The 14696-nt window shown below is 54.1% G+C and overlaps 2 protein-coding genes across 5 annotated transcripts in view; both read right to left on the bottom strand.

Moving 5' to 3' along the window:
- Window positions 1–8033: 8033 nt before the first annotated feature.
- On the bottom strand, window positions 8034–11348 carry Slc25a1 (solute carrier family 25 member 1). Its single transcript, XM_004627990.2, has 9 exons — window positions 11136–11348; window positions 10681–10788; window positions 10499–10598; window positions 10280–10418; window positions 9573–9657; window positions 9348–9452; window positions 9056–9171; window positions 8891–8964; window positions 8034–8737 (listed from the first exon to the last, which is right to left on the bottom strand). The coding sequence occupies exons 1-9, from the start codon at window positions 11227–11229 to the stop codon at window positions 8623–8625; spliced, it is 936 nt and encodes a 311-aa protein (XP_004628047.1). The 5' UTR covers window positions 11230–11348; the 3' UTR covers window positions 8034–8622.
- A 739-nt stretch (window positions 11349–12087) lies between these two features.
- The window catches only part of Cltcl1 (clathrin heavy chain like 1), a 137162-nt gene continuing 134553 nt past the window's right edge, over window positions 12088–14696 (bottom strand). For 3 of the 4 annotated variants that reach the window (XM_023711719.1, XM_004627991.2, XM_023711721.1), the window contains 3 exons: window positions 13354–13429; window positions 12884–12923; window positions 12088–12642 (listed from right to left, as the gene is read on the bottom strand). In XM_023711719.1, coding sequence (XP_023567487.1) covers window positions 12904–12923; window positions 13354–13429 — 96 coding nt within the window. In that variant the 3' untranslated portion in view covers window positions 12088–12642; window positions 12884–12903. The remainder of the gene's footprint in view (window positions 12643–12883; window positions 12924–13353; window positions 13430–14696) is intronic. The other variant, XM_023711720.1, reaches the window with a different exon arrangement.

Here is a 14696-nt window from a genome sequence, read left to right as displayed (position 1 = left end):
AAAAATTTATTTATTTATTTATTTTTAATCTTGAGACAGTCTTGCTAAGTCACTAAATTGCCCAGGCTGAGCTTGAATTTGCAGTCCCTTGCCTCAGCCTCCAAGAGTGCTGGGATTACAGGTGGGCATCACTATGCCTAGCTCCATGCTTTCTGTTAGCTGCTGGTTTTCCCAGTAGTTCTTGGTGTCCTGGGCTTGTGGATGTATCACTCTTTTCTCAACTTCTTGTTATTTTTTTTTTTTTTGCAGTACTGAGGATCAAATTCAGGACCTTGTGTATGCCAGTCAGGCACTTGTGCCACTGAGCTAATTCCCCTGCCCACAACCTCTTGCTCTACATACTCTCCCTAGGTATCTGCATGCTGAAGCAGCATTCTCCTCTTTATCTCTGTCTCTGTTTATAAGGACCCTCGCTGCTCCAATAGGGCCTTTTCTTTATTTACATCTTAATTATATCTGCAAAGATGTAAGTAAAGTTTACATCACAGATTCCAGGGGTCTGGGTTTGCTTGAGATTGTCCCTTATTTAGCACTGATTTTTGTTTTTGAGGCAAAAGTTCCCTACGCAGTTGAGGCTGGCCCTGAACTAACTTTGTAGCCTAAAGTGGCCTTGAACTCAAAGTGATCCTTCTGCCTCAGCCGCCTGAGTGCTGGGATTACAGGTGTGCACCACCAAGTCCAGAAGTGCTGAAATCTTGCCTCTTGGGAAAGTCTTTTAGCCAAGGAAAACCGAGACAACTGGTCATTCAGGAAGCAGGATGGCCATGTAGGGGGATGGACAAAGCTAAGTAGGAAACAGCCTGTTTCCAAGTAACTCCACCCAGAAGCCCTGAGGAGGACATAGAGAACCTCGCAGGTGTGAACACCCAGAGCCAAAAGCAGGGCTGGCTTTTTGAGTCCCACAGTGGAGCAGTCAGAGATTTCTCCCAGGATTGGAGAGCTACTGTGTGGATGGTTTCCCTTACCCAGGGCAATACTTAAGATGGGGGCAGCTGTGAGCTGCCAGCAGGCACCTATCAGTGGCTGGAGGTGGGGGGCTCTCAAAGGAGAGCAGGATGCTTGTGCAACCCATGTACTTGTCCACCTTGCTAAATGGCCCATCTTTCCCTTACCCACTTGGGCAAATGTACACCTAGACTCCTGTTCACCTAGGTAAGTACACACCTCTCCACCATGTCCACGGGCCACCCACTCACCTGGAGCAAGCTCACCTACCACCAGAGAGGCCCAAGATACACACACCTTTGAGCCAGCCAAGCTTGACACTCCTCTCCGTCCCACCTTTCATCTCACTGGCTTTCTCCCCATCCCCAGTTGGCACGGCCCCATCCATCCCTCTGTACTGACTTAGTGTCTGTGGAAGGTGTCTTTGCTATCTGGTCTCCCACGACTTTCTGTCCCACTTCCAGCCACTTTTCTCTCCTGCCCTTCTCCCCAAGGTGAGCCTCTTCAGCCTCTTCAATAATCCCTATGAACACAAACCCAGTCCCTGTGCTTCCTACCTTCAGGCACCCAGGATTAGTAGTCATCAAAGACTCTGTCACCTCCTTTCCATCAATCCCATCATCCACTTTCTCACTGTCACCTTCCCACCCCAGGGATCAGCTGCTCCAATGCACTGAATTTGCACCCTGCCTGACTCTTTGAAGCAAAATTGTGGGCCTCTAGTGATTTCTGTAGAGGAAGCTGGTGAGACTTCTTACTGTCTGCCCTCCCCTGTCCACTCTTTGGGGACAATCCCAGAGACTCCTGGCTGTCACCCCTGTTTTTCCCAGGCACAATAGCCACACCTGCTTCCTGAACTGGGCAAAGTAGTCAGTGCCAGACTTGAGGGGGCAGATAAAGGGAACCCTGCCTGCAGAAGGGTGGGAGTGATGGGAAGATCACGGGTCACAGGAGTAGGTCTTTGGGTGGACACCCACGGTTCCTGGCTTTGGATAGCCAGGGGCCTAAGAGATTAAGGTAAACAGGGTAGAGCTGACTTAGAAGAGGAGGCTGGAGGGGGATGGAATGGGCTGTGTGCACCTGCGCCCAGGGGGCTACAACCGCTAAATGGTGGCGGTAGGAGGCCGATTGGGGTCCAGTTTGTCCTCGGCTGATTTGCCCCTCCTTTTCCTCATCTCCCAGCTCCGTTCCCTGTCCCTGCGCCGGGCTGAGTGGACGAGGCCATCAGGATTCCCCTGATTGCTTTCTTTTATGCCCGTGCTTCTTTCTGCAGCAAACGCCCGCTAATGCCTCCTTTATCACGGAATTAGGGGATTTAGGGCCGATCGCACAAAGGGACCCTCGATAGCGGCCATAATCAAACGCCAATCGGCCCGATCTCGGGCGGCCAGGGAAGAAAACGAGCGCCGAGGATTAGCGCGGGTCCCGGCCAGGCCTGCGGAGATAGCATCGGCGCGGCTGCGGCGCTGAAGCCGCCAGGAAGGCCGGCCCCAGTCACGGAGAAAGGCCGGCTTAGCTTCTCGAGTCGGGGATTCTGAAACCATTAGGGGGGATTAACACCTGGGTTAATCTGCTTTGGCTGCTCAATTGCCTGCGGTGAATGGAGGAAACAGAAAATGTCTGGTTTGGAGAGACCTTAGGCCTGGTTAGCCCTCAAGTCTCAGTTTCCCCAGCTGTAACTCTGCCAGGGCAGGTCCTGAGCCCAAAAAGCAGGGATTCAAACCTTTCTAGGTCAAAGCTAACCTTGCTCTATAGATGGACCTGCAAAGCTGGTGGGAATGGGAGCCTGGTCCCCTGTCCATCACCACTGCCAACTTTCTTGGGCTGTCAGGGAACATAGCTCACCTTTCCTGCCCCAGGCCAAAGGAAGGACATTCCAGATCCTCCATTTAGCCATTTTACATCTGGGATCTGATTATCCATAGTGGCTTGGGTTCCCCAGCAAAGTGCATACCTTTTCCTATTGTGCAAAACCAGGAAACAGACTGTAGACTGGAAGAGTGTTGACAGAGATGCGCAAAGAGCTGCCTGACACTGTTGCTTGGCCACCTTTCCCTTGAAATCCCTTTTCAGGGTATAAACCCTGTGGGGCATTTGTTGACTAACTTCCTGCCAGGGCTGGCTTGATACCACCTACTACTTCACCTCTCTTTATCTTTAGCTCCCTCTCTCTCTATGTGGGCCAGGGTGGGGCTGTGCTGGCCATGGACTCCATAGGTCTCAAGCCCTTTGTCTCTTCTTTGGTTTTCTCATGTGAGTAAGGAGGGTAGCTGAGAGGACGGAGCCAGAACGAGCCAGTGAACAGTGGTATGGCCTACACTCACTGCTACCTTGTACAGGGACAAAATTCTACCCCTGTCCCCCTCTTGCTACTACTGAAGCCCCAGGTTAGGAGGCTACACCTGGCCTCCTGTTCCATGGGCATATGGCAAGACCACGGTGTCTTATGTACGTTCAAAAGGGACAGCAGGTGGTTGGTCTGAAGCTGGTCAGGTAGACAGGATGTGGAGGGGTGTAATCCTAGAGAGGTTTATGGAGCCCTGCCAGTTCCCATTCTCTGGGCCCCATCTCTTCTAGGTGTCTGAGATCAGGAACATTGGAGCAAAAAGATACTGGGGTGGGGGTTGGGCAAAGTGTAATAATCAGGAACTCTCTAGGTGAGGACGTATGGAGGGCGCTCAGGGAAGTAGGACATAGCTGAGGGTCACAGTTCAGGCATACCCCAACTCCCTGCATGCCCATGGGCCAGGCAGGGAGGGAAAGGCGGTGAGAACACGGAACCACCTCTAGACAGGTGATGGTAGGACAGAGGGCTGAGGAGTGTCCCTGAAGCTAGCGTGGCAGGAAAGACTTTGGCAGCCTCCAGGGTGAGGAACCAGTCGTCCTGGAAGGTGCCATCAGAGACTCGGGAAGGTGGATAGCGGTGGCTGAACTGCATGCGAAGGCAGGCGTTTGCAATGATACTCAAGGACAGGAGTGGTGACAGCGACCGTAAGGATACCCCAGGGATCCTAGACCAGAAAAGACTGCCAGGCCACTGGAGCGCGGGTCCAGGCTCTGCGTCTACCAAGAGCGTGTGCGCGGACCCGAGCAGGTGGCGCACGCTCATGACGCCATCATCGTGCGCCGCTTAGTTTTCTACCCAGCCTGAGGGCCTCTTTCTCAGAAGTAAACTGTACTGGGTGGTACGACTCTGTTAGGCCTGTCCTCGAAGCCGGAAGTCTTATTCCTCTTTCAGAAAAGGACGCAAGCAGCCTCACGGTGCTGCCCTTCTCTGCAAGCCTAGATACGCGGGTGCCGGTGGTCCGCGCCCGTGCTCCACGCCCCTCACCACAGGCGACCGGCCTTCCGGCTTGGCGGGCAGTTCCTTCCTCGCGCATGCTCCACCCCAGCAGGCTAAGCCAGCGGATCACGACTGCGGGAATTCGATTTACCTTCCCGCATTACAGCTCCGGGAAATCTCCCGGGCACCAAGAAGAGAAGCGACCCACGAGGGGCGGCCGGCCTGGTACGGCCGTCTCAGCCTTGCGCGCGAGGGACAGAGTCTGGGTGCCCCCAGCCGTTACCCTGTGGGAATTGCCCAGGGCTCGGTAAGCGCGTTAGGAGGCTTCGCCCCCCTTCCAAGTAGTGAGTCGCGGGAATAGTAGGCATTCGTGTAGAGCTGTGGAACAGAGGGTGACACGTTTCCTCTGAGATCACTTCAGGGGGGAAGTCCTTGTAGCCTAGTGGGGCGTTCCAGGACAGGTTCCTAGGTTTCGCTCTGCCAATGGGAGAGGATGAAGTGGGTGTAGTGCGTGGGTATGGCCCACCCAGTAAAGGAGACAACTGTGACTACAGTGTGATAAAGGGCATGCTGGAGGCTTAGGGCTTGACACAACCTGATTGGAGGAGAGTTGCTCTCAGGGATCTTCCAAGTAGGTGAGGGAGGAGGGGAGCTCCAGAATTACCCTAGGGGCCATGTTTATACATGTTTCTCAGAATTTTCTGTGGTTCTCCATTGTCCTTTCAGGTCATTGCTCCCCTTTGCTGGCATCTCCATCCCTTGTGGTAGGTATGCTCAATCCCTAGCCCCAGATCTTGAGGTCTGGAGTTCTTCAGACACCCCAGTTTTGACCCCTTTACAGACCCTTGTCCAAAAAGGTCTTTGAAAATACACAGGAAATAAAAGCTTAGTCAGGAAAATACTTGAGTAGTTAACCAAGATTAAATATTTACTGTCGGTGCTGGGAGGAATACAACTCAAAAACCAGAATTTTTTGTTACCTAACGGAGATGGACTTGGTACTAGGAATGTGGCTTAGTGGTAAAATCTTCCCTAGCTTGCCTTAGGCACTGCATGTGATGCGGGGATGGGGCATTTTTCTGGAGTGATTGGCTTTATTTTTCTATTAAGTTCTGTCATTCACCTGTATAGGAACATGGAAAACCCCAGTGGGTTCCTGTGACGCACTAACAAATTTCAAGGAATTTGGGGTGTGGGAGCTGAAGGGTAACTGCCTGAAGCTTTAGCCTGGAGCAGGTAGGACAACCTCTCCTCAGTTCCACAGCAGTGAGGATAGGCTGCTGGCTGTCCTTCAGGTGTGTTACCTGCTCCCCTCTTGTCCTTTGTCTTGGGGGTGGGGCACAATCAATGGGGGTCAGAGTCTCCAGGTTGTGTCAGATGGTGGAAACTGGCTTAAGGCTGATAGAAGCTGAGTGTGACTTTCTAGTTTGTCTCAGGCTCTGGCTGTGGGTAGGATTTGGTGACTTGAAGTTTCCCCATACACCTCTGTGAAGTCATCACACCCAGCCACCTCCTGAGTTCTCTGCAACCTTGGCCTTGCCTGCTAGTTGGTGTGGGCAGATGGAACTCCAAGCTAAAACTGGAACCTGCTTTGGCTCCAGAGTAACTTGATAATCTGCCCATCTCTCTTTCCTTTTGGTCCTATGGCTGCAAGCGCAGGCAGCGGTTCCAGCCCAGTAACCCCCCTCAGCCTCCTTTCTAGCCTTCAGGTTATGGTTAAATGCAATTGGCTCTCTCCAGATCTCTGCCTGTTCTATGGCTGCTCTCATCTGCTCACTTCTCTCAAGCCCAGACCTGTTTGCAGCTCTCTCCCACACACTGATACCCCTCTCAGGTCTCAGCTCTACAATTAAGGCTTCATTCTTCAGGTGATGTTTGACACAGCTTCACAGTGGGTTCTACCAGAGAAGCTGGCTCCTCCATGTTCGTGCTGAGGGACTCAGACCTAGTTAACATTTCTGGCTTAAGGCATGTCTGGTTTTGAGGCCAGTGTTCCCTATGTGCATTGTGGCATAATCAAGAGGATCCTGAAGATTGCAGGGGAGTAGATGAACATCAGGCTGCTCCTAGGGATGGTGCCACAGCGATATTTACATAGGCCAACCTGTACTATGCTTCCAGCTGCGTATGTGCCCTTTCCTTCCTGCAGGAGGGACAGGAGTAAGACTCATGAAGGTGTATGGTCGTTGGCTTCTCTGGGGGTCAGCATGTAGGAGGATGGGGTCTCCTTTGCACAGTTACTGGGCTTTGCCTGCTCTAGGAGCTGCCTGGAACCTGAGAAGACAGCAAACAACCTTGCAACTCTAGGAAGAAATCTATCCTAGGTGAGAACTTAACTCTCCAGGAGGTATTGAGCCAAACACTTTATGGAGGTATTATTTCAGTCTTACAATCCAATAAAGGCAAGTCCTTTTGTAATCCTGTTTCTCAAATTAGGAAATTAAGATTAGGTGAGTTGTCCAAGATCAAATTGCAAAGGTGGGGCCTAGGTGGATGTCTAATTTTGTGCCATCCAGCACTTATTTGGGAACAGGCTTGAGGGCAGCTTGTGCCAGACCAGCATTGCCCCTTCCCCCCCAGTCAAGCTGCTGAAGTCCAGAGCGCATTGCCTGTACTCTAGACACAGGAAGATCCTTTGTGTCTGGGCCAGCCCTGGTATCTGTGTGGGAGGTGGGGACAGCTACTGTGGGACACCAGGCTTTGCTGCCTAGCCCACTGTCATGGGAATTGGGAAATCTGTGACCACTGGGAACACATGGGCAGCACAAGTCCTGTAGTGCAGGCATTGAGTGGCAACCTGCCTGAAGCTCCCAAAGGCCTTGTATTCCCTCTACAGCTCACACCCACACTTGGCCTGCAGATCTACCTTCAGGCTTTATGCACCTTGCCACAAAGATGGTTTGATTTTCAGGGATCCAGAGATACATATTTCAAGGCCACAGGAACCACGATTTCTTTCCTCAGAGGCTCTAGGGTGGGAATCTATTCCTGTCTGTGAGTCAAATGCTTAACTTTTCCCCTACTGAGGCACTTGGACAGGCCTTTACTTTCTGTCCCTTGAACAAGTAGGAACACTGGTTGATCTTGTCCTGCCATGGGAGTCCTTGGCCAAGGCACAACTGTGGAAGGGCAGATGGGGCCATAAGGACTCAAATCAGAGCTCTGGGACCTGTGGTAAGGGACTCCAGCTAGAGATACCCTTGAGGTTCACTGAGTGATATGGGGTTAGGTGTCCAGAAGTCCCTGCCAGATAGCTGGATGGTCCCTATCTGCTCTAGGAAGCTGCCTACCACCCCAAGGAAAGGTCCTCTGCCTAGAGCCTTAGGGGACCACAGGGTAGATGCCTCTGCCTCAAGATCCCTGTACTTCCCAACCAGCATGAGGCTCATTTCATAAACTTAGTAGGTGAGGTAGATTGTGCCACAGGCTCATGGCAGGACAGCCCTGAAACCCAAGGCTCACCCAGCCACTTCTCCCTACAAGGGAGGCTCTGGCTTATCCCTCCACACTGACCACTTGTAACGTCTGCCAAGCCACATCAGGGCCTCATTGACACACCTATCAGCTGACTTTGGGACCTCCATCACTGGTCAAAGGAAGGGTGGACGTAGGCTTCTTAACCAGGGGCTGACCTCTAGGAGAGCTGACACTAGCTGCAGTCAGTCTGCTTTCGGGGGGCACACTGGGCTCGGACACTGCCTGCTGCAGTATCTTCTAGGGAGCAGTGGGCTTGTCCCTGGGGAGTCTCAACCATTACTGCCCACTATTCACAATGTGGGCTCACAGATAAATGGATGCAGGAGCGGGAGGCTGCAACAGGATCCGGTTTATTCTGCCTTGGCAGGGTGGTCCTGAGAGTGGCGGGTGCCACCCTGTCCTGGGTGGGAGGGCCCGAGGGCCAGTTAAGGCCAGTGGCGGGAAAAGCAGGGGGCACACAGCCCCTGGAATGCGGTCAGTCCAGGCTGAGGCCTGGAGGCAGCTGTGGTAGGCCAGGGCAGGGTGCCCCTGCTGCCCAGGGTGGAAGGCACCGGACTGAGACCGGGCCATGGCTACGGGGCCGTGGACCCAGGCCACACAGGCACCTAGGGAAGCAGGTGCAAGGGTAACACAGAACATGAAACACAGGTACACTGCTCTCGAATAAGCACATGGACAAGTGGGCATAGATTCGCGGTAAGAGTGATACCCAACAGTGGCCAGACTGGACAAGCAGACACAATGGCAGTATCACATACAGACCATAGGGGGAGACATAGCACTATGGAATACTATGGCTACCATGGCCACAGAACTTGGGATAGGAAGGGGGCCTTTTGGCACGACTGCACTGGAATCATATGAGGTGCAGGTGGTAGGAGGTGGCCTGGAACAGCCCCCATACCCACTCCCTGGGTTTAGTCTGTCTTCCACACTTTGTTGAGCAGCTTTACCACCTCATCATAGATGATAAACACGATGGCCACATCCAGACAGACCCGGCCCAAGCGGGGGACAGTGCCTTTGTAGAATCTGTAAGGGGGAGAGTATGAGGTTGAAGAGGTAGAAGACAGGATCCCTGGAGAGGATCTCTCTCAGAAACTGAAAGGGTCAACCTAGGGCAGGAGGGTACAAGACCACAGAAGATGGGGATGGGTGCAACACCCCAGCCCTTCCTTTACTCACGCCCTGAGCCCCTCATTCCTCAGGATCTGCAAGCCACAGTCCCATGTGTTCCGGTATTTGTGTGCCTCTAGGCCCTGCAGGACAGCAGTGGTGGGCCAGAGTGCTCAGCAGCAAAGCCCTGTTCTGAATACCCTTCCCACTTCCTCAGCTCCCTCTGCCCCCAACCTGCATCCGGGTCTTGATCACGTCCAGAGGTGTGTTCCCAAAGACACTGGCTGCGCCCGCAATAGCTCCAAAGACCCCGGTGATTAGTGGGTTCATAGGCTTGTTGGGGTTGTCCCCTGAATATAGGGTAAGGATTATAGTCACAGGATGCTGGGAAGTAAAAGGGGGCTAGGCTTTGAAGGCTGGGGAGGAGCTGGGAGCAGGGTCTATGAAAGAGGCCTCCTAGAGATAGCCTAAAGGGAGAAGTGAAGCTCACAGCATGTGTAGCAGGGATAATGGGGAACAGACATACCTCGGTACCAGTTGCGCAGGGAAGTCATGACGAAGAAGCGGATGGCTTGATTTGAGCCCTGCTTTAGCACAGTGGCTGTGAGACCCTGGTATGTCCCCTTCAGCCCTGAGAGCAGGCAGGCATAGAGTCACCCTGGTGCCTCCCAGGCCCCAGCTAGGCGTTTTGGAGTGGGTGTCACATGCAGTGCCAGAATGGCAAGGCCCCTGACCCTGCTGAATGGCTTACCTTGCTCCCGTACAATCTCCCTAACCCCATGGAAGAATCCTCTGTACTTGGGGCTGGCAGAAGTCTGGTCGTGGATGAACTTCACCTGAGAGAAAGGAAAGCACAGGAGCTGGCTCCTGGCCACTGCCTGAAAGGCATACCTGCCCTTTTGTTAGCAGACCCAGATCCCCCCAAATCAGGACAGAGCTCCCCATCTGGAAAGCAGTGCTGCTCTAGGGGCCTTATCCTGGGTCACCACCACAGAGAAGGCCCCAGAAAACGAGAGGAACCATCTTGTGAAGGAGACTGCATTTATGTTTTGTTTATAGAAATGGCAAAAATTACTTTTTTCACTTTGTTTTTTAGACAAGATCTCTGTAGTCCAGACTAGCCTTGAACTTGCTGTGACCCTCCTACCTCTGCCTCCTGAGTGTTGGGATGACAGTCATGTACCACCTTGCCTGGCTTTAATAATGTTTTTGTTTTTGGGATAGACAGCCCCCACAGGACATCCTTCCTATCCTGCATCTTGTTCCCAGCACTGTGACCCCTTTCTTGGGTCCTCCCCACTTTCATAATCTTACTCTGTAAAATACTGGGCCTCCCAACCCAACCCCCTCCTCCATGAGAACTTCTGGCCTTGACCGTCTCCATAGGGTGCATGGTCACCACTGCCTCAGGGATCTTGTATCTCCTGAGGCAAATCTAGTTTCTAGGACCTTGCCTACCTTGATGGTCTCCATGGGGCACACGACCACCACGGCCTCAGCCACACCTGCACCCAGGCCGCACAGCAGCCCCCTAGTGCTATCCAGCCGTCCTTGGGCATCACGCATGTGGTTGCTGAGGAACTCAAACATTCCAAACCTGGGGGTAACAAGTGGGTAAGAAAGCATGCCATCAAAGCCACCCAGACCTCCAGCAGCCCAGGACCCAGGAAACCTCACCTGACAGCTGCCTTGGGGATAGAGCCATAGAGCAGGGAGCTGAGGCCACGGTACAGGCCCAGGACGCCATGGCTGCGAACCGTCTGCCGCACGCAGTCCCCTGCAACAGGGGATGGTCAGGACTCTAGCCCACTCCCAACAGCACCCTGCCACCCGCAGCCTCGTGGTCACACCCTACTTACCAATACCCTTATACCGCGGCGGATTCGAGCGCTCGTCCAGCTGCAGCTGAGTTTTCACGTACTCAGTCGGGAATGTGATACAGATCTCGATGCCACCCGCCAGGCCGCCTGCAGGAACCGGGTACCCGGGTTCTGAGACGCCCCCGACCGGAGGCCCCGGGCGCCGGCTGCACGCACATCAGGCCCCTCCCCCGCCCCGGACTTTGCCCGGAGTTGCCGAACACCTTCACCGCTAGGAGGCCGAGCCGGGTCCCATTACCCCACCCCCTTGTCCCGACGAGGCGTGCAAGATTCATGGGGCCAGTGCACTGCGCCGGCTGGAGACGTGGGCCGCACCCCCGTTACCTCAAGTCCCCAAACCAACCCGGAAGTGGGGCGGGGCCTCCGCCTCCCGGGACCACCCGGAAACGCGGCAGGGTAGGCGGGACAGGGGTCCAAGTCCCGCAGGGGCCCACCTGCCAGGATCGCCTTCCCGGGGTGCGTCAGCTTGGCTTTTCCGGTCGCTGGTGCGGCGGCCGCCAAAGGGCTGGGGGCACGGGGGACGGCCATAGTGGGCAGGAGGCGGGGCGCCCAGCGTCGGCCTCGGGTCCGAGCCTCCAGCACTGGGCACTCAGTCCGTGGCTGCGGCGGTGGAGACCGGTTATGGTCCCGGGGGCGGGGCGGCCGGGTTTGCTCCTGAGCTCCGCCCAGCGTGGCCTGAGCCCGGCCCCGCCCCCAGCCCGCCCCGTGCAGGCCGGGAAACTGAGGCTGGGGCGGGGCACATGAGGCACGCGTCGGGGCGGGGCCGAAGCTCGGCCAATGGCCAGTGCCAGGCCCTGGAACCCCGTGAGCCCTGTCTTCTGAGGTGGCGCTTTGCGCCATTGGGGCACTGTGGGTTGTGGTGCAGTTTCCTTATGCCTGAGGCAGAGACGCGCCTGGAAGTAGTAAACCTGGGATGTGCCCAGAACGACAGGATCTCCAGAGATCCTGTGCGTACCCTCCCCAAGACACCTGCGGACTCAGTGCCCATTACACACACCGGGGACTGGGTGAAGGCAGGGGTAATGAGTAACCATAGGGGAAGCCGGCAGGGGAGACCTACTGTCACCATCAGCAGCTGGCCTGCAGAGGGAGAAGCCCACAGTGAGCAGAGATCCTGCTGCCCAGGGTGGGGCTCCTCTCGGCCTCTCCCTGTGGTTTGGGTTTGGCCTTGGGACACCCTACAGACTGTGTGGTTACCACCCTGCTCCACTCCCAGCAAATGTGTTCAGGAAAAGACCAAAACCCAGCCCGGTTGCATTGTCCCATAGGATTTTTCTGGGCACACACAGGTCCCGTCTGGGTAACCCAAAAGGTCCCAAGTTATTTTTGTACATTGCAGGGCGTAGTGTATCAGCTCCTACACACACCAGCACCAAGCAGAGAAGCTTTGCCTTGAGAAAACCGATTTTAATATTCATGATCAGCAGGAGGCTGCATCCTGTTAATGAGGTGTTCCTGCTGTGTCTGTGAAGTGGCTTGGAGGAGGAGCTTGACCCAATCTGGGAGTCAGGAGAGCACCCCTCCTTCTACATGCCTGGGAATCCTTGCAGACAAGTCCCTAACTATGTCTGGCTCCAGCCAGAGGCCCTACAGACAAGGAACCATCTCCCCGCTGGCACCTAGTGTTGCTCTTCCTCAGCAGTTATCTATTTTGGCCTCCCCAGGCTTTTCAATAGCTCAAAGGTGGCATCAGTAGGCTTCAGCAAAAATAAATAATGTCCAGGTGTCCTGCCTCCCAACTGAGGTCCTCTGTGCTTCTGGAGTGCCATGTTTCTTGGAAGGGTAATGTCTTGGTAAGAAGAGATGTGAAGACTCAGCACCCACTACACACTGAAGCCATACACAGGAGGCTGGGTGAAGGCAAGAGTGATCCAGTATCCATGGGGGAAGCTGGCAGGGGCTGGGTGGCAGCAGGACCAGCTGTTAGCATCAGCTGCTGGCCTGCAGAGGGAGAAGCTCACAGTGAGCAGAGCTCCTGCTGCCCAGGATGGGGCTTTTCTCTTGCTTGCTGTGAGTAGCTGGGGGCCAAAGGAGTCCCCGGGGTTGGTGGGTCCAGCTCTGATTAGGCCCAGCCTGAAGCACAGGGAAAGCAAATATCTGGAGAAAGGTGGTGGGGTGGGTGCACTGTTGTAGGGCTAGCCAGAGGCTAAAGAGTGATCCGATTCCCAAATGGAACACTTACTTAGCTCAATCAGATGAATCTCATTCATGCCCATCAAAATCTAAAAAAAACCCCAAACATATTGACATTAATGGCTCAGCTGGTGTGCTGCATGCTCATGCTACCCCCTCAGGCCTGTGATAGCTCTGCAGTGTATGCTCAGGACCCAACAACCTCTCTGCTTCACAGCCAGGGCATTCCAGGCAGGCTCTTAAGTGCAAACACCTTCCAGAAAAGCAAGCAACAATTGTGCTACCCACGGATGAACAGTAGGACACAGCAGCGGGCCAGTGGACAGCCCTGAATCAGAAGACACAGGCCCTCAAAACACGGAGGATGCTGGGCATGCCAGTGCTCCTGGACATACTGACCTTCATACCTGGAAGCCACTGGGGCTTCCCCACCCAATCTATCTCTATCTGAAGCCTCATCAAGGCAGGGCAGAAAAGTGTGAATTCCTCTAGTCTTCCCTGCCCCAGGGTGCCACCTACCAAACATTAGTGGGGTGGGCTCCCCAACATGCTCCTCTTCCTTGAGCAGACTCTCTAAAGCATTCAGTTTGTCAACCTGTAAGAAGTGGGAGCCAGTAAGCATCTATCCAACAGAAAATAGCCCAGGCTCTAGGTGAGCGTGGAACAGGAGGTTTGAACACAAGGGCCTGTAGGACAGTTCAGAGCTAACTATGTGCACAGGGGCAGACTCACAGTGGCCTAGTCTATGCCCCTACTCTATACTCCAGTGCAGGAATGCCACAATGAGGTGAAGGCTTGGGATTTTGGGCTAAGATGGAAGAGGTGGCAGATCCCTGTTGAAGACTCAGCTGAAGTTCCAGTCCAGCAACTTCCTGGTGGGCCTATGGTCTGCAGGTACACCAGAGCAAGCCTGGTCTTCCTCTGGACACAGGGATACCACCACAATGCCCTCTTCATCATGACTGGAATCTTGTCTGCCTCTGGCAGAAACAGGTTTTGGGGCAAGGGGTAGACAGCAGTGGGGAGCTACCCCTAGAGCTACCAAGTGTCTGAAAACTCTAGCTAACCCTGAGTTAGCTGTGCGGCTGCAGTGCTGTCCAACGTGACAATGGTTATAAACACTATTAACCACAACAGTACATGAGCCCCAAAATTCATAGGGGTGTCTCCTCTTGGCCCAAGCCCTACAGAGTGACATCTCTGAGGTGTGCGATCCTCTCAGAATCTCTTAACTTATAGGCCTCTACTGCCATGGAAAGTTTCAAGCTACACCTGTCCTTCTTAAGCAGGGGTTCCAAAAGCCAGCACTTGCAGGTCAGCACACTACAAGGAAAGGAAAAGCAGCTCATTTGGGAATATGCAGTTCCTGAGCAGGTTCTACAACACATCCCTTCTATGGGGAACTACTGTCTATTGTGGCCTGGGAAAGCAAAGAGCCTTCTAAGCCCAACCGGTCTGTGTATCCAGCCACTCAGGCCAGGCAGTCAATACTGCCCTGAAGGTCATCAGGGAGCCTCATACCCAGACATGCTATGGGATAGGATTGGGTCAGACTCTCCCATAGTGGGGTGATGGCCCTGAATGATTTCTCGGGTGGCTCTCACCAAGGACTAGGCAGCTTCCAATGGCACTCTAGAAAGCAGACAGCCCCGAGGCACCTTGTTGCAGTTTTTGTGTGAGCTCACTGTCCTAGGCTTTCTTCTCACACACCATGGCAAAAAACCTCAGTAGGAGGCTTGTAGAAAGCCTGGTGGTTTGTTAGGCTTGGTGTGTGGGTAGAAAGGCAAGAAGGCACTGCTAGGTGGCAGGTAGGTAGGTGGCTTTTCCAGAGTGCTACAAACAACAAATTGGGTCAGATGACA

This window comes from Octodon degus, unplaced genomic scaffold, assembly GCF_000260255.1.
Source record: "Octodon degus isolate 3935 unplaced genomic scaffold, OctDeg1.0 scaffold00021, whole genome shotgun sequence".
NCBI lineage: Eukaryota > Metazoa > Chordata > Mammalia > Rodentia > Octodontidae > Octodon > Octodon degus.
The sequence above is the reverse complement of the archived record's forward strand: the minus strand, read 5'-3'. Positions and strand labels throughout refer to the sequence as shown.